At 45.1% G+C, this 27728-nt stretch overlaps 1 protein-coding gene across 1 annotated transcript; it reads right to left on the bottom strand.

Annotated features, from left to right (window-relative positions):
• Positions 1-175: 175 nt before the first annotated feature.
• On the bottom strand, positions 176-26991 carry LOC308310434 (beta-2-glycoprotein 1-like; the record flags this gene model as incomplete). Its single annotated transcript, XM_080756777.1, has 7 exons — positions 26944-26991; positions 21917-22135; positions 12687-12884; positions 11013-11183; positions 7751-7981; positions 2604-2759; positions 176-297 (listed from the first exon to the last, which is right to left on the bottom strand). The coding sequence occupies exons 1-7, from the start codon at positions 26978-26980 to the stop codon at positions 176-178; spliced, it is 1134 nt and encodes a 377-aa protein (XP_080612903.1). The 5' UTR covers positions 26981-26991.
• Positions 26992-27728: the final 737 nt, after the last annotated feature.

Here is a 27728-nt window from a genome sequence, read left to right as displayed (position 1 = left end):
GTAAACAAGTGTAATGCTTTATTGGGTCGTCCACTCACAGTTAACAGTCTGTGTATTGAGTTGTGCTTGAAATGTACTGTCTGTAATTATGCAAACTGTTCATACATATTTCGATCAATCAATCAAATGTTTGTTGGATCACATGAGGAGTTCTAGTCCAGTGCTGTAGTGACCTTTACCTGTGGTAGTTCTGGAGGTAGTCTTCCTCAGTCCCAGCGGCTGGCGTCTGCAGGCTGCAAGGCTCACACGGTCCAGATCCTCCTGGGTCCAGTTCAGGGTCCAGCTCATCTCCAGGACCTTCAAGTGGGTCAGATGTGGGTGACGTAACTGGCTTGCTGGGGGCAGTCTATAGAGCAAGGGGTTAATTCAACATTCCATGTCTGTGACAATTATTCATATTCATCAAAGTGACGTGGCTATTTCTTTTATAGCTTTACTGGCTGACTTCATTGATTTCGCTCCTATGCCACCAAAAAGTGGAACACCCTACCAACAGTCATTAAGACATGCAAATCCCTTGAATCCTTCCAAAACGCTCTTCTATGTATGTGACAATTATTCATATTCATCAAAGTGACATGGCTATTGCTTAAAAAAAAATATTTGTGTTTTTTAATGTGCTAAAATGTGTGATTTTCCTGTAGTGATGTTTTTACAGATTCTTTTTTATAAATCATTGGTTTTCAACCAATGGTCCGAGGACCACCAGGGGTCCTTGAGGGGGTTCCAGGTGGTCCCCAGCTAAATGACAGATAGTTGGTAACCAAATGGACCCTTATAGATCTTTAACTCTTGAGAGTGTAACATTAAAACAGACTCTTGTGGGTCCATTTGGTTTCATTTTACACTCTCAGGAGTTATTATTGTTGTAGTATCTTGAATACGGAATACTCCACACAAGGTTACGGTATATCAATATGCGGGTTGTTTATTTCTGAAGTGTGACATACAGACTTGTCTCATAAACACTGGCCAAGAATATGTCACTTCCTCCCAAGAGGTGTTTGACTGACTACTCACTGTCCCGTCCTAGTCTGGTACACTAGTGCCACCTCTTGGCCAGGTCACGTAACAACAGTCTCTGACATGCCCACAACATAACAATTGTTGTTTAACATCTTCATTGCTTACTCTACAAGAAGTCTACACAATTTGAGAATGTAGAATTTGTTATTTTGATCAACTTGTATCTGTTATATGTGGGCAAAGTCTTATCCAACAACAAAACATGCTTTAGTTCTGGGTCTGAGAGGCTAAATGACATCAAACGGTGGCAGAATAAATAATGCAGGCCTTAACCCATTCTGAACGGGAACCCATTTTGGTGTCAGCATCATGTCACGCTTTAGCTATTGAAAAATAGCAGACCTACAAGCTCATAGCGCGCCACCGAGTGGCGCGCTATGAGCTTGTAGGTCTGCTATTTTTGAAAAATCGAGAAGAACGACTGACATTTTTTTTAATCTGATCTCAGGTCAGAATGGGTTCATCAGACCAGTGTGTGTGTCCAGTGGAAACCTCGTATGAATCTGATCTCAGGTCAGAATGGGTTAATGTCATTAAAAAGGTTGAAAACCACTGGTTGAAAGTATTTATGGTGTGTTGTGCGTATCCCTCCGCCAGCAGGTTATTATACCAGGCTGAAGGTTGTGTGTTGTGCGTATCCCTCCGCCCATGTGTTGTATCAGCAGGTTATTACACCAGGCTGAAGGCTGTGTGCGTATCCCTCCGCCCATGTGTTGTATCAGCAGGTTATTACACCAGGCTGAAGGTTGTGTGCGTATCCCTCCTCCCATGTGTTGTATCAGCAGGTTATTACACCAGGCTGAAGGTTGTGTGCGTATCCCTCCTCCCATGTGTTGTATCAGCAGGTTATTACACCAGGCTGAAGGCTGTGTGCGTATCCCTCCTCCCATGTGTTGTATCAGCAGGTTATTACACCAGGCTGAAGGCTGTGTGCGTATCCCTCCTCCCATGTGTTGTATCAGCAGGTTATTACACCAGGCTGAAGGTTGTGTGCGTATCCCTCCTCCCATGTGTTGTATCAGCAGGTTATTACACCAGGCTGAAGGTTGTGTGTGAACAGGAGATGGAACAAGGAAGTAATCTGCCGTCTCTTTTCCAAACAACCTGGATACAGCACACGCACACGCACACGCACGCACGCACGCACGCACACACGCACACATCACCTGTTGTTAGAACTTAACAGACTCAAAGAGATGTATTTATTGTAGAGTGGTAAATGGAAACAATACTAGACTTAAGGTGACAAAATAAGCACACCTGGTCAACTTTGTAGACGTTTGTACTGTTCTTTATGAACTTTTAATCTGTTTAAACCAATGACCTCTTCCTACAGGAAAAGATTCCAAAATAAGCCTGCTGGCTTCTTCCCTTCCTTGCATTGTATTTTTGTTCTTTGATAATTATGTTATTGTCTATTTTTTGTACTACGTGCTAAATAAATAAACCTAAAACTTAGATAAAATGTCAATGTTATTAAAATGCATGAAATGTACCAAATTATCTATATTGTCATAGCGGCATGCCACCCACCCATCACATGAGGAGTTCTAGTCCAGTGCTGTAGTGACCTTTACCTGTGGTAGTTCTGGCGGTAGTCTTCCTCAGTCCCAGCGGCTGGCGTCTGCAGGCTGCAAGGCTCACACGGTCCAGATCCTCCTGGGTCCAGTTCAGGGTCCAGCTCATCTCCAGGACCTTCAAGTGGGTCAGATGTGGGTGAATGGGTCCACGACCTACAAATGGGAAACAGTGTATTTAGACCACAGACCCCCATTTGATACAGTTTTCATCTCTGGGACCTCAATCTACGAACTATATAATGGTGTTCATTGAACTCTTGGGAGCTAGTGTATTTGGTTCCTCTATAACCGCTCCTAAAGCTCTTTAACAACGCTCCAACTGATATCTCAAGGGTATTTATTTTCCCCCAAGACGTGAAAAACTGCAAAGAATAACAAACAAATAATGGTTTTTTTAACCACAATGAATTATACATGCATATGAATTATGAATGTCCTCTTTGACAGTCGAGCTGTCTCTTTTAAGTGTCCAAAATCATGAAATCGTCCATGTTCATAAATGTCCACATTATAAACAAACACAATGAAAATGTCCATTGCATTCACATGTTCACAAACGACGACATGACAACAATACTGTTTACAAACAAAACAACAACATGTAACATACCGTGTGCACCTTCTGCCAATTATTTTAGGAGAGTTAGTTCATTTTAATCCTTATTTCTTTATTTTAAGGACACTTAAGTTGTTTGACGTAGTAAGAGCTCCACCACTGAAACTCTGTTTGTTCTGACTGAGCTTAGCTCACACAGGTGCACTCAATGCTGCTCAACTCTAATCAGGAGGCTCTGCCCCTGCATGTCCTTCTAGGTCATAAAGACACACAGCATACAAATACACTATGCTATCCAAAACAAAAATACATACAATGTTAACATAATTATACATTTTCAGAAAGGTAAGCAATACAATAAAACATTACAAAATACCCATTGCTGCGGGACAGCTATACACTCTCAGAGTTACAGAGATGTAAATATAAATTAATTTGTTCCTGACATCCAATAATGTTGCCCCTAGAACCACCTAAAGGACCCCGCATGTTGAGAATCAGTGATGTAGGCCTACAGTATGTCAAAGACAAGTGCAAAATAGTCTACATATACAACCACAAATGTTTTTCCTTTTACAGTATCAAATATGCATTCACTCAACAGTGCACAACATAACAATGTATTTCTTTATATTGAGCGTACGTACGTACGTATGTGCGTATAAATCGGAGTGGATGGGTAGATAGAAGAGAAGGTTAAAAAACACCACTTAGAGATAGATGTGTACTTGTTTTTACACTCAGATTTAACCCATTCTGACCTGAGATCAGATTCATACGAGGTTTCCACGGGACACACACTGGTCTGATTAACCCATTCTGACCTGAGATCAGATTCTAAAAATGTCAGTCGTTCTTCGAATTTTTCAAAAATAGCAGACCTACAAGCTCGTATGGCGCCACTCGGTGGCGCGCTATGAGCTTGTAGATCTGCTATTTTTCAATAGCTAAAGCATAACATGATGCCAACACCAAAATGGGTGCCCGGTCAGAATGGGTTGAACAACCAGGATGCACATTAACTGGATGACTGTTAAAGCACTTATTTAAACAGTGAGTGATTAAGCCCCATACGCCTATATAGCCTATAGGCTACAATAACAAATAGACAAGCTATATGCTTGTCATTTTCACTTGGAAATAAAGAAATGCAGTCAATTGATTTAATGTTAAACTTATCACAGGGATTATAGGCGTCTGATGTCACGCTGCGCTCCCGAATCATCTCACAAGTCGCAGATGATGTGCTCTCATGTTTAACAAGGCCAGTAAAGCACTGTTTGATTAAGCATAAACTTGTAACATTGTGCATGTTATTGTTAACCTGACTCTGCCAGATTGCCGCAGTATACCTTTTTTTCGCCTATATATTTTTTTTTTATTATCCCACAATTTTGTAACCCATTTTTCACCCCTGTGTCAATCAAGGGGAGAGCAACGGACTTGAACTCATGCTTCCTTCATGCCTGAATGTCCAAGTTGCTCCTTTACACCTGACAGGGGGGAGTTTCCCTGGTTGGACGTCGTAGCGCGTGGAAGGAACACGTTATTCCAACCAGTTCCTTTCCCCTCCATCAGGCGCCCCGGCTGGCCAGGGGGAGGCAGTTTAGAGACCAGGATTACTGCATGTTTTTGTGAGGGTACCTACCCTAGGGGAAGTGGTCCTAAGATTATGCTAGACTTGGTCTGGATGCAAAATAACACCCTTAAATCGAACTGAAAGTCCCATAATTGGCCCAGAACATGTCCATGGTCAAATTAGACATCAAATGGTCCTTTATTTAACAATGGCAGGTAGGCTAAACCTTGGTATCTTATATTTGATGCCAGCCTAAACATTATTATTTTTTAAATCCAATATCATCTCTGTTGGGTGGAAAACTCATATTTCCCCAAACGGTTACTGCGACACATTCCAACTTTAGTACGATCAAACAAGTATATAGCATATACAAAACCCACACAAAGTCAGAATATGGAGATATCCACAGGCCTACCGTCATCAAATAAAAACGTCTGGGTTTCCGAGGCTTCATCTTCATCTGACCCTTCATCAGTTTCAGTGAAGTCCATCTGCACATGGATCACTCTCTCCATTCAGTGCAATGTCCAACACATCCTTTGCAGTGAAGCGAGGCTCTGATCCTTACTTGTGGCACTCTGAAATGAAAATAAATAAATATATATATATATATATATTTTTTTTAATGTTGTAACTTTAACTGTGGATCTTGTGGGGTTAAAACAGAAACTGTAGGCTTTACATTTAACAATGATCAAACTGGAACCCTATTTGTAATATACTGTTGTAGCTTTATTGTAGCCTATTCATTATAATTCGCTTCTGTAGCTCAGTGGTTCCCAAATGTTTTCATGTCAAGGACCCCAAAAATGACACTCATTAGCCTGCGGACCCCCATTTGAAAATACACATTTTTACGGCTCTATAGGGCCCCTGGTTTGTTTAAAATTGAAACTGATTGTGCTCTGTCTGTTTTTTTTATTATACTCATGTGTTTTTTTCCTTTGTGATTTTTTGTTATTTGTGTTGTAAAGCACTTTGTAAACTTTATATAGCACCTTTTAAAAGGTGCTATATAAATAAAGTTTATTATATTAGTGTGAAATTTGGATAAAATCTGAACGAGTAATATAAATAAAGAGAGATGTGTTCATGATTTGAGGCATTTTGTTCAAAATGGAGATGTCCTGCAAACGTTGGAAGCCAATCTGGATGAAATATGAAAAAATCGTTTTGTGTAATGGCTATAGAGAGACTGTGTACCAAATACCCGTTTGATGTTTGGACAAAATCTGTTAGGTGTACCGTCAAAGAAATGTGTCTTGCAGAAATCTGCCTCCTGGTGGCGCTCTAACTCTAACAGGCCCATGTGAAAGATGTGGGGCAGAGTGGGGCATCCAGAGTGTGTGTGTGTGTGTGTGTGTGTGTGTGTGTGTGTGTGTGTGTGTGTGTGTGTGTGTGTGTGTGTTTATTATAGCTGCCCACAGACACGGACAGACGGAGTGCAAAACACAACTCTCCCCATGCCATCGGCCTGGTGGAGTCAATCAACAGTATAATATTATAATAATAAGAGCACATTTAGACAAGGGAGTGGAGGCCGACTGCTTTCTGCAGGAACAGTCATAAATGCAATCCAATGCAGGCCGTTTGGCGCACGTGGTTTCTAGACTAGATGCAATCAGCAGTCTAATATTTCACAAGAACACATCTCAAAACCCAACGGTTGCGTCAGGGTGTGATCACCATTTCCTGCCTCGATGGAACATGTGGTTAACAAGAGTTTTAACAGTTATGCTCCTTAGTCCTTATAATACCCTCAACCACTCTTATGCTTTTTATAAAAACTGGTCCAATGCACTTAACCATCAGCAGCTAATGGCAGACAAGGCTGTAAGCCTACGACATGTGTGAGGGGGGAGGAAGCAGCCGATCCCAGGGAATCTGGGATTCCCACTGTCAATGCCTGCACTGTAGGATTTACAGTAAGGAACATTCAGATAGCACACACCCTGGCCAATAGGTGTGAATAATGCCTGCCCTGTAAGATTTACAGTAAGGAACATTCAGATAGCACACACCCTGGCCAATAGGTGTGAAGTTGTGAACGGTTTGAGGGACCATTTAAATTAAACAAAGGCGGCTTGCATGCTATACTAAAAGTGAGGGGCGCGCTTATCATTGTACATCATCATGAATCATCTCATACTGGCCGGTCACGCTCCTTATATGGCCAGTACAGCAGTGGTTCCTAAACGTTGTCATGTCAAGGACCCCCGGTTTGACATGCATTAGTCTACGGACCCCCACTTAATGGCGTTTTTTTTTTCTTTTTTTAATCTCTGGGACCCCAAATTATATTGTACAATCAATGTTAATTTAACTCTGAGAGTGTACAAAGACCCATAAGGGTCCATGTGTACACTCTCAGAGTTACAGACCCATAAGGGTCCATTTGTACACTCTCAGAGTTACAGACCCATAAGGGTCCATTTGTACACTCTCAGAGTTACAGACCCATAAGGGTCCATTTGTACACTCTCAGAGTTACAGACCCATAAGGGTCCATTTGTACACTCTCAGAGTTACAGACCCATAAGGGTCCATTTGGTTCCAAACTATCATTTGGCTGGGGACCCAGTGGAACTCCCTCAAGGAACCCTGGGAACCACTGCAGTACAGAATTCAAGCTCCGAGCGTGTTGCAAACGCGGCAGGTTGTGAGCTTGTAGATTGTGCGATTTTCGCCTACCATTTCCCCCCAGAGAAGGGACACACTAGGGTCAACATCGCCTACCATTTCCCCCAGAGTAGGGACACACTAGGGTCAACATCGCCTACCATTTCCCCCAGAGTAGGGACACACTAGGGTCAACATCGCCTACCATTTCCCCCAGAGTAGGGACACACTAGGGTCAACATCGCCTACCATTTCCCCCAGAGTAGGGACACACTAGGGTCAACATCGCCTACCATTTCCCCCAGAGTAGGGACACACTAGGGTCAACATCGCCTACCATTTCCCCCAGAGTAGGGACACACTATAGGGTCAACATCAACAACTCACCCGGTGGTTTGGGTTGAGCAGACGGTTCAACAGACTGCAGACAGCTTGGAAGCCGAGGCTGCCACTGGCCCGCAGGACCACATGTGACCCGCGGGGGTCCGTCCAGCCAGAAACCCCGTTTGCAGGTGAAGGTCAAGGCCTCTCCCATCCCGTACGAAGCCCCTGCTCTGCCAGTGGACACGCTGTTGTCCACAGCAGGGCCAGGACATGTCTTCTCCACCGCTTTAGCATCTGACAGAGGGAAATAAACAGAATAAACATCCGCTGGCATACATATGCATATGAACGTGCACGTTACATTACGGGCCTGCCAAAATACATTTAGTCGACTCAAACTTTTCAGATTACTAAAATATGACTAAAACTAAATTATTTTTCATTCCATAGACTATATGACCAACTACAAAATAGAAGTTATTTTTTAAATTACTAGACTTTCACAATTGCTACAGTAATGATACTTTTACTTAAAGGGATATTTCACTTCACACAAGAAAGCAATCTTGGTCATAATTCTACTCAGGCTTTTGTGAGCACCCCAGACAGTTTTGAAGTTGTTCGATACAGTATTTAGATATTTTAGCTTCCCCACAGCTAAAATACTATAGAAACAAAAGACAAAACACGGGCACCTCACATATTAGGATTGCTGAATCAAGCAACATAAAATACTGTCTGGGGTGCTCACAAAAACCCAAGTAGATGATACAATTACCAAAAGTATTTTTGAAAGTGAAAAATCCCTTTAAGTAACATATTTGAGTACTTTTTCCACAACAACGCGAGTTATGTTATATTAGTTGGTTTTTTTCTTCGTTTTTTTCCTATTTCTTTCCTATTTTTTTCTTATTATTGCTTATTATTATTTCTCATTTATTTCTTATTTTTATATATATTTGTTCGATTTGAGATTTGTTCGATTTGAGATTTGTTCGATTTGAGATTTTGTTCGATTTGAGATTTTGTTCGATTTGAGATTTTAATTTGTGAGATTTGTCACACCCATTACTCCTAAAACATTATTTGACACTTTTGGTTGTTGAAAAACAGCTTCTAACCATTATTTGACACTTTTGGTTGTTGAGAAACAGCTCCTAAAACATTATTTGACACTTTTGGTTGTTGAAAAACAGCTTCTAACCATTATTTGACACTTTTGGTTGTTGAGAAACAGCTCCTAAAACATTATTTGACACTTTTGGTTGTTGAAAAACAGCTTCTAAGCATTATTTGACACTTTTGGTTGTTGAGAAACAGCTCCTAAAACATTATTTGACACTTTTGGTTGTTGAGAAACAGCTCCTAAAACATTATTTGACACTTTTGGTTGTTGAAAAACAGCTTCTAACCATTATTTGACACTTTTGGTTGTTGAGAAACAGCTCCTAAAACATTATTTGACACTTTTGGTTGTTGAGAAACAGCTCCTAAAACATTATTTGACACTTTTGGTTGTTGAAAAACAGCTTCTAACCATTATTTGACACTTTTGGTTGTTGAGAAACAGCTCCTAAAACATTATTTGACACTTTTGGTTGTTGAAAAACAGCTTCTAACCATTATTTGACACTTTTGGTTGTTGAGAAACAGCTCCTAAAACATTATTTGACACTTTTGGTTGTTGAAAAACAGCTTCTAACCATTATTTGACACTTTTGGTTGTTGAGAAACAGCTCCTAAAACATTATTTGACACTTTTGGTTGTTGAGAAACAGCTCCTAAAACATTATTTGACACTTTTGGTTGTTGAAAAACAGCTTCTAACCATTATTTGACACTTTTGGTTGTTGAGAAACAGCTCCTAAAACATTATTTGACACTTTTGGTTGTTGAAAAACAGCTTCTAACCATTATTTGACACTTTTGGTTGTTGAGAAACAGCTCCTAAAACATTATTTGACACTTTTGGTTGTTGAGAAACAGCTCCTAAAACATTATTTGACACTTTTGGTTGTTGAAAAACAGCTTCTAACCATTATTTGACACTTTTGGTTGTTGAGAAACAGCTCCTAAAACATTATTTGACACTTTTGGTTGTTGAGAAACAGCTCATAAAACATTATTTGACACTTTGGGTTGTTGAAAAACAGCTTCTAACCATAGATTTGTTCGATTTGAGATTTTGTTCGATTTGAGATTTGTCACACCCATTACCGCTATATGAGAAATAATAAGAAATGAGAAATATTAAGAAATTATTTCTTATTTTTTTTCCTATTTTTTTCTTATTTCTTATCCTATTTTTTTCTTCTTATTTTTTCCCACTGAGGATCGTCGCTCCACCTCCCTGACGCTAAACAGGTCACCGTGCGGTGGCGTTCCCTACCTGACATGCACTGAGGAACGTCGCTCCATCTCCCAGACGCTAAACAGGTCACCGTGCGGTGGCGTTCCCTACCTCACATGCACTGAGGAACGTCGCTCCATCGCCCAGACGCTAAACAGGTCACCGTGCGGTGGCGTTCCCTACCTGACATGCACTGAGGAACGTCGCTCCATCTCCCAGACGCTAAACAGGTCACCGTGCGGTGGCGTTCGCTACCTGACATGCACTGAGGAACGTCGCTCCACCTCCCAGACGCTAAACAGGTCACCGTGCGGTGGCGTTCCCTACCTGACATGCACTGAGGAACGTCGCTCCATCTCCCAGACGCTAAACAGGTCACCGTGCGGTGGCGTTCCCTACCTCACATGCACTGAGGAACGTCGCTCCATCGCCCAGACGCTAAACAGGTCACCGTGCGGTGGCGTTCCCTACCTGACATGCACTGAGGAACGTCGCTCCATCTCCCAGACGCTAAACAGGTCACCGTGCGGTGGCGTTCCCTACCTGACATGCACTGAGGAACGTCGCTCCATCGCCCAGACGCTAAACAGGTCACCATGCGGTGGCGTTCCCTACCTGACATGCACTGAGGAACGTCGCTCCATCTCCCAGACGCTAAACAGGTCACCGTGCGGTGGCGTTCCCTACCTGACATGCACTGAGGAACGTCGCTCCACCTCCCAGACGCTAAACAGGTCACCGTGCGGTGGCGTTCCCTACCTGACATGCACTGAGGAACGTCGCTCCATCTCCCAGACGCTAAACAGGTCACCGTGCGGTGGCGTTCCCTACCTGACATGCACTGAGGAACGTCGCTCCACCGCCCAGACGCTAAACAGGTCACCGTGCGGTGGCGTTCCCTACCTGACATGCACTGAGGAACGTCGCTCCATCTCCCAGACGCTAAACAGGTCACCGTGCGGTGGCGTTCCCTACCTGACATGCACTGAGGAACGTCGCTCCATCTCCCAGACGCTAAACAGGTCACCGTGCGGTGGCCCTGGAGGTGATGCCCAGCGTGGCACGTCACCGTGACGACGGTGTTCACCCTCATACGTCCGTCGTTAAGCCGTCCATTCGTTACACTGAACCTGGGACACTTGATAACTACAAAGGGAAAAAGTACAAAAAAAGACTTAACCCATTCTGACCTGAGATCAGATTCATACGAGGTTTCCACTGGACACACACTGGTCTGATGAACCCATTCTGACCTGAGATCAGATTCTAAAAAATGTCAGTCGTTCTTCGATTTTTCAAAAATAAATATTTTTCAATAGCTAAAGCATAACATGATGCCAACACCGAAATGGGTTCCCGGTCAGAATGGGTTAATGCAAGACGGGTTTGCTTTTTTTTTTTACGTTGATAAAAGGTTTGCTTTACAGCTTACCGTCTGAAGAAATCAAAGTCACTACATTGTCAAAGTGACTGATACCAGATGCTGAACATAAAAGCTTGCATGAAATGCAAGTGTCCTTTTTGTGTTTCATTTTCAAGCAAGAATTTAATAAATAATAATAGTGGTGAAATAGTCATATTGCCCAGTGCCCACTGTTCAGACTTTTTGTTTACATTGTAATTTGTTTGTAATACTGGGTGTATATAAAAAGAAAAACAACAAACAATAGAGTACCGAAGTCTGATGTATTTTATTTTACACATCCTACCTGGGTTGTGTTTGTTTTGACCCATTCTAAATTCCCATGGATTTTTTCATAATCATATCACGTCAAATATGAACGGTGTTCCAAAAATTAACAAATGATCCCGGTGGTTTGACTCGTATGGATATGATGAAGAATTAACTGACAGCGAGAAAACGCTAAATGTTACCGCCACAGAATTAGTTAAATTTTCACCAGAAACTGACTGTATCAAATATGAGTGACTGACAACCTCCCTGACTGTGTTTATTTTTGGACCACAATGCTCATATGTGACGATTTTAAGATGACCTGATGTTATTCCCCTTCTCCATGGAGGAAAAGACCCGGAAAAGAAATCCCTGTTCATTTTCCTCATAGACTTTTCAGAAAGTATTTATTTAAAGACGTTTACGCCGTGGACAAAGCCAACTTGTCGTGACCAATCATGAGAACAAACACAATTCTTCGGGCCAAACAAAGAATTAGAAAGTAGAAAAAAACAGCAGGCGATCGAGGAAGCGCGAGTTTTTCTCGCACTATTGAGGAAGCGCGAGTTTTTCTCGCACTATCGAGAAAGCGCAAGTTTTTCTCGCACTATCGAGAAAGCGCGAGTTTTTCTCGCACTATCGATAAAGCGCGAGTTTTTCTCGCACTATCGTGAAAGCGCGAGTTTTTCTCGCAAATTGTTGTTCTTCTTCTTTGTAATTATTTGTTTGGTCCAAAATATTGTGTGTTCTCATGATTTGTCACGACAAGAGTTGGCTTCGTACGACGCTTAAAAAGGTCTTTAAATAAAACACGTTTTGAAATATCTATGGGAAAAAATGCATTGGGATTAATTCCCTGGGCCTCATGAAAGGGGGCGGGACTGCGACGCTCTATTGCAAGAAGATGCAATATGTGTACTGCAACATGAAATGTAATATGAACAAATTGCAATTAAATATATATATACACTTACCAATGCACCTGGGAAAAGATGGAGACCATTTTCCATCTGGTCCACAGGTCACAGCGCTGGATCCGTTCAGCATATAGCCGTCCCTACAGCTGAAGGACAGCGAGTCTCCAGGCCTGGAAACACCCGTTAATCCCTGGATCTGCATCTGGTCCGATGCCTTGAACTTGTTGGGTTCTTTACATGTAATAATGTCTCCAGCTAAGAACAAAGAGGGGAGGGAAAAAAGATGTGCAGTTTTTATTTTTGCGTAGTGCAAAATAGGCTCTGTACAGTGTACACAGCAGCCATATTGGAAAGAAATTGGGCCTCTTCCTTACATCCTTCAAAAGGTCTTACCAATAATAATTATTAGAGTTCTCAATGGGCCTGACAAGCAAAGCCCGGCCTTACAGCAAGGGCAGAATCCGTTTTACCGGCCCGGCAGGACGGCCGGTAAACAGGGCCGGCCGGTCCTTAAAAGGGCCGGCCGGTCCTTAAAAGGGCCGGCCGGTCCTTAAAAGGGCCGGCCGGTCTTAAAAGGGCCGGCCGGTCCTTAAAAGGGCCGGCCGGTCTTAAAAGGGCCGGCCGGTCTTAAAAGGGCCGGCCGGTTGTAAAAAGGGCCGGCCGGTCGTTAAAAGGGCCGGCCGGTCGTTTTAAGGGTCGGCCGGCCGGATTTTTTTTTTTTTGTAACTCTGTCATTTCTCAACCGTTTTGGATGGGGGTGGTCTCATTTGAATCGTGCCGCCCCCCCGGGGGCATCCTTGGGGGTCTCAAAGTTGGGGGACCCCCCGGGACCCCCAGGGACCCCCAAATGGTAACTCTGTCATTTCTCAACCGTTTTGGATGGGGGTGGTCTCATTTGAATCGTGCCGCGTCCCCGGGGGCATCCTTGGGGGTCTCAAAGTTGGGGGACCCCCCGGGACCCCCAGGGACCCCCAAATGGTAACTCTGTCATTTCTCAACCGTTTTGGATGGGGGTGGTCTCATTTGAATCGTGCCGCCCCCCCGGGGGCATCCTTGGGGGTCTCAAAGTTGGGGGACCCCCCGGGACCCCCAGGGACCCCCAAATGGTAACTCTGTCATTTCTCAACCGTTTTGGATGGGGGTGGTCTCATTTGAATCGTGCCGCGTCCCCGGGGGCATCCTTGGGGGTCTCAAAGTTGGGGGACCCCCCGGGACCCCCAGGGACCCCCAAATGGTAACTCTGTCATTTCTCAACCGTTTTGGATGGGGGTGGTCTCATTTGAATCGTGCCGCCCCCCCGGGGGCATCCTTGGGGGTCTCAAAGTTGGGGGACCCCCCGGGACCCCCAGGGACCCCCAAATGGTAACTCTGTCATTTCTCAACCGTTTTGGATGGGGGTGGTCTCATTTGAATCGTGCCGCCCCCCCGGGGGCATCCTTGGGGGTCTCAAAGTTGGGGGACCCCCCGGGACCCCCAGGGACCCCCAAATGGTAACTCTGTCATTTCTCAACCGTTTTGGATGGGGGTGGTCTCATTTGAATCGTGCCGCCCCCCCGGGGGCATCCTTGGGGGTCTCAAAGTTGGGGGACCCCCCGGGACCCCCAGGGACCCCCAAATGGTAACTCTGTCATTTCTCAACCGTTTTGGATGGGGGTGGTCTCATTTGAATCGTGCCGCCCCCCCGGGGGCATCCTTGGGGGTCTCAAAGTTGGGGGACCCCCCGGGACCCCCAGGGACCCCCAAATGGTAACTCTGTCATTTCTCAACCGTTTTGGATGGGGGTGGTCTCATTTTAATCGTGCCGCGTCCCCGGGGGCATCCTTGGGGGTCTCAAAGTTGGGGGACCCCCCGGGACCCCCAGGGACCCCCAAATGGTAACTCTGTCATTTCTCAACCGTTTTGGATGGGGGTGGTCTCATTTGAATCGTGCCGCCCCCCCGGGGGCATCCTTGGGGGTCTCAAAGTTGGGGGACCCCCCGGGACCCCCAGGGACCCCCAAATGGTAACTCTGTCATTTCTCAACCGTTTTGGATGGGGGTGGTCTCATTTGAATCGTGCCGCGTCCCCGGGGGCATCCTTGGGGGTCTCAAAGTTGGGGGACCCCCCGGGACCCCCAAATGGTAACTCTGTCATTTCTCAACCGTTTTGGATGGGGGTGGTCTCATTTGAATCGTGTCGCGTCCCCGGGGGCATCCTTGGGGGTCTCAAAGTTGGGGGACCCCCCGGGACCCCCAGGGACCCCCAAATGGTAACTCTGTCATTTCTCAACCGTTTTGGATGGGGGTGGTCTCATTTGAATCGTGCCGCCCCCCCGGGGGCATCCTTGGGGGTCTCAAAGTTGGGGGACCCCCCGGGACCCCCAGGGACCCCCAAATGGTAACTCTGTCATTTCTCAACCGTTTTGGATGGGGGTGGTCTCATTTGAATCGTGCCGCGTCCCCGGGGGCATCCTTGGGGGTCTCAAAGTTGGGGGACCCCCCGGGACCCCCAGGGACCCCCAAATGGTAACTCTGTCATTTCTCAACCGTTTTGGATGGGGGTGGTCTCATTTGAATCGTGTCGCGTCCCCGGGGGCATCCTTGGGGGTCTCAAAGTTGGGGGACCCCCCGGGACCCCCAGGGACCCCCAAATGGTAACTCTGTCATTTCTCAACCGTTTTGGATGGGGGTGGTCTCATTTGAATCGTGCCGCGTCCCCGGGGGCATCCTTGGGGGTCTCAAAGTTGGGGGACCCCCAAATGGTAACTCTGTCATTTCTCAACCGTTTTGGATGGGGGTGGTCTCATTTGAATCGTGTCGCGTCCCCGGGGGCATCCTTGGGGGTCTCAAAGCTGGGGGACCCCCCGGGACCCCCAAATGGTAACTCTGTCATTTCTCAACCGTTTTGGATGGGGGTGGTCTCATTTGAATCGTGTCGCGTCCCCGGGGGAGTCTTTGGGGGTCTCAAGGTTGGGGGGCCCCCAGGGACCCCCAGGGACCCCCAAATGGTAACTCTGTCATTTCTCAACCGTTTTGGATGGGGGTGGTCTCATTTGAATCGTGTCGCGTCCCCGGGGGAGTCTTTGGGGGTCTCAAGGTTGGGGGGCCCCCAGGGACCCCCAGGGACCCCCAAATGGTAACTGTCATTTCTCTACCGTTTTGGACGGGGGTGGTCTCATTTGAATCGTCTCGCCCCCCCGGGGGCGTCTTTGGGGGTCTCAAGGTCTCAGGGACCCCCAAATTGTAACTGTCATTTATCTACTTTTTTGGACGTGGGGGTTAGCTTGTTGTACTTACTCACTCATCATTTTCATTGTAATGGATTTATTGACATTCAATTCAAATTGTCATTTATTTAATCATGATGCATTTAATTTGTATAACAGCATTTTAAAAATCAAATCCTCTTAAAGTTAATTTAGACTAAATGTCAAGGTAAAATTGTGTTAATATTTATTCATACATTTTCTATGATGAATTATACAGTTATTATTATTATTAATTATACAGGGCGCATCGGACGTTGTGATTTTTCAGGGAGGCCGCCAACTCGTGACAGGGAGTCCTAAAACTGCTGAAATGTTTTGAAAAAATGTGGATTATTTTTTGAAACATTTTTTTTTTCAAATATGACAAGATGTTTCACTTGTGCTGTATGCTTCATTATGTAAAATGTGTTTGAAATGAAATGTAATGTGACATGTTTTGAATTACATTGCGTTCAAGAAATTGTCATTGTCTTAATATTATTATGTGAATTTGATATGAATTGATTCGCCAATGTAGTTGCTAATGAATGAATGTATGAAATACTTTCTTTTATCTCATGCATAATTGTAATGTTTTAAAAAATGAAATAAAAATGTTAAAAAAAAAGCATGAGAAAAAAACGGGTCTTCGCTCTTCGCGCATGCGCACATCTACAGTACCCTGTTGAATGCATATTCCATACACTTGAATATAAACACATGGTTGAGATAACATTGTTCATTTGTGTCTAACATCAATGGGAACTAGAGATGCTAAGTGCTAACATTGATAACAGCTAAAGTGCATTAATGGCAAACTTTTTTTTTAAATGTTCTTTTTTAGCCTATATTGTGTATGGACACAATAGCTACATTTTAGACTGTATCATTATTGTATATTATATTTAAAAAAAATAGACAGACAAACATACAGACAGATAGATTGACAGGCAGGCAGACAGACAGACAGTGTGTGCGTATACAGTGTGTGTGCGTGCGTGCGTGCTTCATCGTATTTATTATTATTATTAATAATAATAATATTTATACTTCATTGTATTTAATATTATTATTATTATTATTACTATTACTATTACTATTATTATTTATATTTATATTTATACTTTATTGTATTTATTATTATTATTATTATTATTATTATTATTATTATTTATATTTATACTTCATCATATTTTAATTATTATTATTATTTTATCTCTTTTCCTACTTGGATCCGTAGCCACTGGCACTGCCTGGTTTGTCCATCTGTACCTGCATGCATAGATTGATTGCTCAGTAGGGCCAGTAGGGCCAAGTTAGGGCCCTGGGAAGGAGGGAGAAAGGAAGGAAGCAAGGAAGCCCAGAAGGGCCCAGTAGAACCCAGTAGGACCCAGTAGGACCCAATAGGGCCCAGTAGGGCCCAGTTAGGGCCCTAGGAAGGAGGGAGGAAGGAAGGAAGGAAGGAAGCAAGGAAGGAAGGAGTGTGAGTGTGAGTGTGTGTGTGTGTGTGTGTGTGCAATGCAATTGGGGTACTTGGTATGCTAAATGATTTATAGGAGTCGAGTGGCACAAACACACACACACACACACACAAACACACACACACACACACACTCACACTCACACTCCTTCCTTGCTTCCTTCCTTCCTTCCTTCCTCCCTCCTTCCTAGGGCCCTAACTTGGCCCTACTGAGCAATCAATCTATGCATGCAGGTACAGATGGACAAACCAGGCAGTGCCAGTGGCTACGGATTCAAGTAGGAAAAGACATAAAATACTAATAATAATAAATACGATGAAGTATAAATATAAATAATAATAATAATAATATTAAATACAATGAAGTATAAATATAAATATTAATAATAATAAATACGATGAAGCACGCACGCACACACACACTGTATACGCACACACGCACACACACACACACACTGTATACGCACGCACGCACACACACACACAAACACACTGTATACGCACGCACGCACACACACACACACTGTATACGCACGCACACACACACACTGTATATGCATGCACGCACACACACACACTGTATACGCACGCACACACACACAAACACTGTATACGCACGCACACACACAGACTGTATACGCACGCACGTACGCACGCACGCACGCATACACGCACGCACAATGTATGCGCATGCACGCACACACACTGTATACGCACGCACACACTGTCTGTCTGTCTGTCTGCCTGTCTGTCTGCCTGCCTGTCTGTCTGTCTGTCTGTCTGTCTGTTTGTCTGTTTGTCTATTTTTTTTAATATAATATACAATAATGATACAGTCTAAAATGTAGCTATTGTGTCCATACACAATATAGGCTAAAAAAGAACATTTAAAAAAAAAAGTTTTCCATGTGCAAGTTTCGAACTCGCACCTACATGGAGCAGTGACTCCAGGGGCGAGAGCGCTGACCGCTACACTACCAAAGGACTACATTAATTTCGAGATTTGTACTACTAGGATAAATAACCTGCACCGCGGCAGGCAAAATAAAAATACCAAAGTCAACCTTTTACGTCGCAAATGGGTAGCTATAGACCCGACGAGTCATCAAACCGCCAAGAGGAGTTCTAATATGCCGACGTATTCATCAAACCGCCACAACGTATAATAAACCGCCATACAACGTATTAATTAATAGTTGCGACTTACGTCAACCGCCTTTAACAGTTGTATTGAGTTGTACTTGAAATGTACTGTAATTCTGCAAACTTAATAAACCAACCAATCAATCATGACTTGAAAAAGAAGACACTTTAGTGGCTTGTATATCTGCTGTTAATGGTGCGTTTCGTCTATTTTTGTTTTTACAGTAAAATGTACCTGCTTTGCACTACTGCATGCTTCAATGAGGAATGCTAACAACAGAACCATGCTAGTTAGCTAACACATCGTACGGACTGGTCTATTTTATTGTAACCACAGTTTACATTAGTGTATGTGTTTATTTCTAGTTTTATATAAAAGCAACAAAATACATTTTCGTTGTGGCTTGACTGTTTATTGCACAGTAATTGAGTAATTAATTGCACAGTTTTGTCGGGTAACGGCGAGCCTTGTCAGAGGGAAATAGATTGGTTAAATGTCCATTACTGAAAAGTGTGTGTGTGAGAGAGCTATAGTAAGAATAATATGCAAATTGTTCTCTCTGTCTCCCTCCCATAAATAAATATCTATCATGACAATGTCAAGATTTACCATGTGGGGGTCCCCGAACCTCCCCCCGATAATGCGCCCATAGAGGCAACACGATTCCAACCAACCCCTGTCCAAAACAGTTGAGAATTGATAGTTACCATGGGGGGGTCCCCGCACTTTGAGACCCCCAAAGACACCCCCGGGGACGCAACACCATTCAAATGAGACCACCCCCATCCAAAACGGTTGAGAAATGACAGAGTTACCATTTGGGGGTCCCCCAAACTTGAGACCCCCAAGGATGCCCCCGGGGGGGCGACACGATTCAAATGAGACCACCCCCATCCAAAACGGTTGAGAAATGACAGAGTTACCATTTGGGGGTCCCTGGGGGTCCCTGGGGGCCCCCCAACCTTGAGACTCCCAAAGACTCCCCCGGGGACGCGACACGATTCAAATGAGACCACCCCCATCCAAAACGGTAGAGAAATGACAGAGTTACCATTTGGGGGTCCCTGGGGGTCCCCCAACTTTGAGACCCCCAAGGATGCCCCCGGGGGGGCGACACGATTCAAATGAGACCACCCCCATCCAAAACGGTAGAGAAATGACAGAGTTACCATTTGGGGGTCCCTGGGGGTCCCGGGGGGTCCCCCAACTTTGAGACCCCCAAAGACGCCCCCGGGAACGCAACACGATTCAAATGAGACCACCCCCATCCAAAACGGTAGAGAAATGACAGAGTTACCATTTGGGGGTCCCTGGGGGTCCCCCAACTTTGAGACCCCCAAGGATGCCCCCGGGGGGGCGACACGATTCAAATGAGACCACCCCCATCCAAAACGGTTGAGAAATGACAGAGTTACCATTTGGGGGTCCCTGGGGGTCCCTGGGGGCCCCCCAACCTTGAGACTCCCAAAGACTCCCCCGGGGACGCGACACGATTCAAATGAGACCACCCCCATCCAAAACGGTAGAGAAATGACAGAGTTACCATTTGGGGGTCCCTGGGGGTCCCCCAACTTTGAGACCCCCAAGGATGCCCCCGGGGGGGCGACACGATTCAAATGAGACCACCCCCATCCAAAACGGTAGAGAAATGACAGAGTTACCATTTGGGGGTCCCTGGGGGTCCCGGGGGGTCCCCCAACTTTGAGACCCCCAAAGACGCCCCCGGGAACGCAACACGATTCAAATGAGACCACCCCCATCCAAAACGGTAGAGAAATGACAGAGTTACCATTTGGGGGTCCCTGGGGGTCCCCCAACTTTGAGACCCCCAAGGATGCCCCCGGGGGGGCGACACGATTCAAATGAGACCACCCCCATCCAAAACGGTTGAGAAATGACAGAGTTACCATTTGGGGGTCCCTGGGGGTCCCTGGGGGCCCCCCAACCTTGAGACTCCCAAAGACTCCCCCGGGGACGCGACACGATTCAAATGAGACCACCCCCATCCAAAACGGTAGAGAAATGACAGTTACCATTTGGGGGTCCCTGGGGGTCCCCGGGGGGTCCCCGAACCTTGAGACCCCCAAAGACGCCCCCGGGAACGCAACACGATTCAAATGAGACCACCCCCATCCAAAACGGTAGAGAAATGACAGAGTTACCATTTGGGGGTCCCTGGGGGTCCCCCAACTTTGAGACCCCCAAGGATGCCCCCGGGGGGGCGACACGATTCAAATGAGACCACCCCCATCCAAAACGGTTGAGAAATGACAGAGTTACCATTTGGGGGTCCCTGGGGGTCCCTGGGGGCCCCCCAACCTTGAGACTCCCAAAGACTCCCCCGGGGACGCGACACGATTCAAATGAGACCACCCCCATCCAAAACGGTAGAGAAATGACAGAGTTACCATTTGGGGGTCCCTGGGGGTCCCCCAACTTTGAGACCCCCAAGGATGCCCCCGGGGGGGCGACACGATTCAAATGAGACCACCCCCATCCAAAACGGTAGAGAAATGACAGAGTTACCATTTGGGGGTCCCTGGGGGTCCCCCAACTTTGAGACCCCCAAGGATGCCCCCGGGGGGGCGGCACGATTCAAATGAGACCACCCCCATCCAAAACGGTTGAGAAATGACAGAGTTACCAAAAAAAAAAATTAACTTGGAAAAAAAAAAAAAAAAAAAAATCCGGCCGGCCGGCCCTTTTTACAACCGGCCGGCCCTTTTAAGACCGGCCGGCCCTTTTAAGACCGGCCGGCCCTTTTAAGGACCGGCCGGCCCTTTTAAGGACCGGCCGGCCCTTTTAAGGACCGGCCGGCCCTTTTAAGGACCGGCCGGCCCTGTTTACCGGCCGGCCCTTTTAAGGACCGGCCGGCCCTTTTAAGGACCGGCCGGCCCTGTTTACCGGCCGGCCTGCCGGGCCGGTAAAACGGATTCTGCCCTCCCTCTCCCTCCGGCCTTAACTGGCCTGGCTGAGGCTCGGGCCCAGCCCGACTAATTATAGCATATGTTAATTATCTAATTATCTACAAGCTCATAGCTCATAGTGCCTGCCACGCTATGATCTGCATATCAGTTTTTCAGAAAACTGTTAGGATTTAGAAGAACATCGTAGAATCGAATCGGCCTCACCCATTTTGGGCTGGAACCCCTTTTGGTGTTTTAAACAATAATTTAGCTATTGAAAAATAGCAGATCTACAAGCTCATCTGCTATTTTTTGAAAAATCGTGAAAATATTTATTTCAGAGGTCAGGCCTAAATGGGTTAATGGGAAAAGAAAAGAAAATACCATGACATCGTTTCTACATTAATTTCGTTTTGGGCAATTATTTGGGGGCCCCGGCCACTTGCAACACATCCTCACGGGTCACACCACCACACCACCGGGTTGAGAATCACTGACTTAAATAGCAATCCAGGACCTGAGGAAGCGGACCTGGAGTGTCGGCCTGGTCATCGTCACCACTCTGGGGCAGACACTGCGGCAGCGGAGGTGTCCAGGTGCCGTCAGCACCACAGGTGATGCGTTGTTGGGTTCCTCCGGTCTGGATGAAACCCGGGCTGCAGGTGAAGGTGACAGAGTCCCCCTGTCTGTGGGCTGAGCCGTTGGGCACCACAGGCTCAGAGCAGGTGTTCACTGGCACCGACCCGATCTCTATATGGAGACACAAAGGAGACGGATGTATGCAAACACAAAGGAGACAGATGTGTTTTGTGTTTTTGGTGCGAGACGCTGTCACGTATATCCAAGTATACAGTATATATATATATCAGGCTTTAAGACCTTTTGCACTTCAAATGAATGTGAATATTACCCGTTTCATGTGCTATGCATCCTCACCCACTGACTGCAATGATGTGAATTTAGCATCAATCCATTTTATTGTATTTTTTTATCATTTTTAATTTAAGATTTTTCCAACATTTCGACAACAGAACAGATTCAGACTTGCATAGAAGACAGTGTACATTTACACATTTTGAACATATTAAGCATACACACTTTTATAATAATATAAAGAACAAAAACAATCAAAGAAAGAAAGAAAGAAAGAAAAGTGTCTCCCCATAGGATCCCACTGTAACAGACCCCCAGGCCTTAGTTTAAAGGAGAAATCCAGACCAAAAGTTCAAAAACACATGTGTACCCTGCATGAATCAGCCTATAATCCTGTCCCAACATAAGTACATGTTGGCCTTGAATTGTTTAATAGATGCCCCCTGTTCTCCATGTCCCCCACCCCCTCCCACAGTAAAATGCATGCGTTTTGGTCTGGATGTATCCTTCAAGAGGCTGTTTCACTACTCTTATCCGAAGGACAGGTCTTTTCCCATAAAACTGTCCCTCTGTTTCTGGAAGTTTTTCCCAGAGAGGGGAACAGCCCAGGACCTCTTGACACCGTCTACCCACACCCGTGTCTACTCTAGGCCACTCTGTTAGGGGGGAGACACAGAGCCACAACATGCAGGTACCCCGGCCGCGTCCCCGTCTGGGGTAGGAAGGTCAAAATAAGAATAAGCCGTTTGTTTGACATTGGCAGAGAATACTTAACTAATGCATGTTACTTACAACCGTGCTACTCAGCATATACAGTATGAATAGCACGGTTTGGGTGCGTCAAGTTGTGTGTTAACTAAGTACTGGGTGGTAGCTTAAGGTTAGGTGTGGCACTCCACCTCAGCATCCATTTCCCGGGGGTTTAGCACATTCTAACGCGGACAGACTCCCACGTGTCACCGGCTGATACTAGTGACTATATGCCTCTCCCGACCGATTGTTGTTGCACACAATAGCTTCATCAGGCAGTACTACTTGTCAACCAGTAGGTGTACTACCAGACCCCATGAAAGTCGAACGTCTCAATGGAAGACCATGGAGACAGACCACTATACATACTACTTATATAATTATGGTACGACAAAGACATGCTTAACAGAATATTTAATTTCTTAAAATGAGTTTCAGACGGCAGCTCGAAACGGTACATATCATTCAGCATTATTACACCATAAACATTTCCGCTCAAAAGAACATTCACACCCAGTGCTACTATGTTTGTCTTTGTTTACTTGGAATCATTGCCACATTGTCTTGTGTAACGTGTAATGACTGGCAGTACAACCACCGACTACTGTACCGCCGTGCACGCATATCTAACACCCGTAACCCTGTGGTCAGGCACTGTCTGTACTCGCCTTTCACAGTCAATGACAGACAGACATATCTAACACCGTAACCCTGTGGTCAGGCACTGTCTGTACTCGCCTTCCACAGTCAATGACAGACAGACATATCTAACCCCCTGACCCTGTGGTCAGGCACTGTCTGTACTCGCCTTCCACAGTCAATGACAGGCAGACCGACGCTAAATAGCACTCTGTCTGGCATTGCAGTTAGATGATTCTATGAGTCCATCTAGTGAAAATAAATAAATGAGTCTGTCCTAATGGAAACAAATATTCTCTCCAGTTTTCCTTGTGACATACTGTATCTTTGGGGGAAAGATTTACATATTCATACCGTTAATATGAAAAAAGGTGCTATAAAGTAACAATGCAAGCCAGGAGTGCCGTGGATACAAAAGGTTATTTACAGGGTCAGGGGTGCCCTGCGCCAAATATATCTGAGAAGCAGGTCTGGTCTAGTGGGTCTAATGACAAGGACAGAGCCTTATAGCAGGCTGCTCAGGCTTCAAGATTCATAATCTCCTGTTTTAAATGACTCAATAATATCACGATTAAAATGACTCATAATATCACAATCAAAATGACTCATCCTTCACGAGTCACAACACACTCCGTTGACCCATAGGGGTCTGCAGCCTACTCGGCCCCCCCCTCCTTTTCTCCCTCACCAGATATAGCTGATCTACAAGCTCACACGTGTTGTGAGTTGTATAGAACAGGGGTTTTCAACTGATTATGAACCAGGGACCACCATGCTGACTAATAATCAACCTGGGGACCACCACCCTGACTAAGAATCAACCACTGTTGAGTTGGGTGAGGGGATATTAGTCGTCCGGAGCTATTCCTTTCCCATGGTTGCCCTTACTGTTCTCTTAACCTTGCATATTAAACTCATAGATGGCAGACACATGCGATTGCATGATTATATGGGCACATTTGACATGTCCTAATAGACTCAACCTGTCAATCCGGTTCACTTTCCCGTGAAATTCAAACTCCCTTTCTGTGGAAGTTCTTGACATCCGACCTCCCAGTAACTGACATTGATGTCATCATACATCACCAGGTCACTTAAGGCGAGACACTACAGGTGAAATCACGATTTTTCTTTTTTTTTTTCTTTTTGCCAATTTGCTTCCTAAACATGTTTTCTTTCAAACTAAAGCAAAATACACATTAAAAATACAGATTTAGATGTTTAGTTGGATAGTTTATTTTAGCCAATGACAGCTCGTTTTTCTGGGTGAAAAGCCACCATCTCTATTTTCATGATTGGTTGTTGGTACAAGGAAGTGACCATATTTGGATCAGACCACAGTCAGCTCGAGGTCCAAACCTTTCCAATGATATATGCCATTATATGTTGTTGCCAAGGTTTGGATGAGATATTTTGTCTCACAATAGTGGCTTCAAATAAAACGTTTTGGAATTTTACAATACAAATCTTTTAAGAACATCTCTCAATGCAAGAATAAGAGATCCGCTGAGGTTAAGACAAATACGTGAACTGATGCGATCGTGGAAACTGGGAACCAGAGTGGGCAAACTGGGCATGCACTTAAACAAACACATGATTAAAATAGCCCAGTGGTCTTCAACCAGTGAGTGGTATAGTGGACCCTCAGACCCCCTTTCCACCGGTTAGTTCTTTTTGGTTTCTTAGTCCATGAGCCAGAGCCAGAGCCAGGGCTGGACTGGGACAAAAATTCGGCCCGGGCATTTTCGCGTGAATTTGGCCCAGACCGGCCCACCACAACCAGCGCGCAGATATAGCAGAAACTCTACCGCCCGCTCCGTCGAGGCACACACAAACAAACAAGCCCTAATAATACCACCACTTTTACAGAACAACATAAATGATACAAACCAACAGACAACTACACAACCCTTTGTAGAGGGTTTATTTGTCACTCACTGATAACAGGTACAGTGACATTATCATGATGGCACTGGCAGAATGGCAGCGAGCCCGGACCTTTCCTGGTGGCCTGCCGCCTATTGGCCTGCCTGCCTGTTTGTTTTTAATCATGGCGGCCCCCTACGGTCGCGGCCCACCGGGAAAATGCCCGGTATGCCCGGTGGCCTGTCCAGCCCTGGCCAGAGCTCCGAAATGGGTGGGAAAAAAACTAGACCTATATTAAATTGTTGATAGGATCAATACAAGTAAATTAATACATAACCCTTCCACAGTAGCTTTTTCATATTTTCTATTATTTTGCAAATTTTCCTACATAATGCCTCATTTGTAGGCTATATTTAAAAAAAATGTAAATGTATATTACAATAATATCATTGTCTTCGTGTAAGTACTCAATTGGGGGAAGTTTCATGGTGATAACAATCTAATATGTATGATTTTGCACACTCAATTCATAATTAACGTTCCAATTTTGGAGGTGTAAAAACTTTGTTTTTTTCTGAGAAATGTCCCTTTAAACGAAAAGACGTACAGTAGGCTACACTGGCCGCTGACGTCACCATCAAAACAGGCAGCAGGTTGCACTAACCTCGCCTCACCAGGCTTTCCACCCTCGGAGGAAAGCCTGGTCTCTGTTTCAAAAGTCCGTATGATCCCGCCTGGGGCCGGATGATGTGGTTACGTCATGTTGTAGTATTGTTTTGTAGTCGGAACAGGCGGCGACAACTTCTTTTTCCCTCTCAATAAAAGCTCTCGCTTACGAGAGCTTTTATTGCTTTTAGTTGTAGGCAAACCATTGCCTACAACATGACGTAAGCATATCATCCGGCTCCAGCCCGGATCATATACCGAAATGAAATGGTGCCCAGGCTAGGTTGCACATGCCAAAACAAAATAGTAGATTCCATAGCGCGGTGGTAGCCTACGTGTCGCTGGCCGAAAAGAACCAAGTTTGGATTGTAGTCTACAATCCAGTTTGGATTGTAGTCTACAATCCAAACACACACGTTCTTTGCTACAATTTGTAGATAGACATGGCATTACTATTTTCGGTAAGGCATTGAATCGAGGACATGTTAGTAGGAGTAAGCACAGGCAGTTGTCAAAATAACGATACCTTTTACGCACAACCACAAACAGAACATAACGTAGGGCAGCTGCTGGTTCATATCCCTAATGCCCTTTGCTCCGTTACATTAAGGCATTTAATAGAGCTATGGACCAGAGCTAGGCCTAAACGTAGAATTATATAGTTGGCTAAAGCCTAGCTCTGGTCCATAGCTCTAATCGTAGAAGCAGTAGAAGGCTATGGACCAGAGCTAAGCTAAAGCCTAAATGTAAACAAACTCACTTACTTTGACATGTTGATATAGGTGTCCATTTTCCAGCCATACACGAGTAAACAGCAAAGTCTATTGTTTCCTCCAGATGGAGTGAATCCCTCCATGCTTTCATAAAACACCTTCTCATTATTAGGATGGTATTTCTGTCGCATGGAGCTGGAGCTTTGCATCTTGCCGTTCGGAACGGATAAGTCTGGAGCAGCGCAGTGCTTGTTTCGAGGGTTTGGATGCGTCCGAGCTGTGGGGGGGAAATGCAGGAATTAGACAACGTCTATCAGCTGAACTAAACACGGGGGGGAAATAATATAGAGCGAGATATATAATGCTAAGACAATATGTTTGGAAGTTTGAACATTTCCTTTTACCCAAAGAATGCATCGTAAGCGAGAGAATAACGATATTCCATCGAACGTCCAACATGTTTTCTTTTATCAAGTTGTGTGCCGTGCGCAAAGACGCAGCTCGAACAGATTCTGCTGTGTGCTGCTGTGCTTGACTTTTAATACTACGGGAGGTGGGGGTGGATTTATATACGCATTACGCACCCAAATTCAGACTCGGATCTTTGCACACCAGCATTCCCAATGCATTATGAATTGATTGAAGGATCTTTTTTTTTTTTTTTTTTACCGAATGGTTTTCCATGATGCGCTATATGGCCGACAGACATAATATTCCTGTCAGTGCCGGTGTTGCAGTTTAACTTGTGCCTGGTTTGTCTGGTTTCCTGGGCTGGCTTTGCGCGTGCATGAGCCGTCTTTCACAGCTGTTTCATGAAGGGGAACAATATTTATATT

Source organism: Protomyctophum bolini (genome assembly GCF_963924005.1).
Source record: "Protomyctophum bolini genome assembly, chromosome: 22".
NCBI classification, from domain to species: domain Eukaryota; kingdom Metazoa; phylum Chordata; class Actinopteri; order Myctophiformes; family Myctophidae; genus Protomyctophum; species Protomyctophum bolini.
This window is presented reverse-complemented; position numbering and strand designations above follow the sequence as displayed.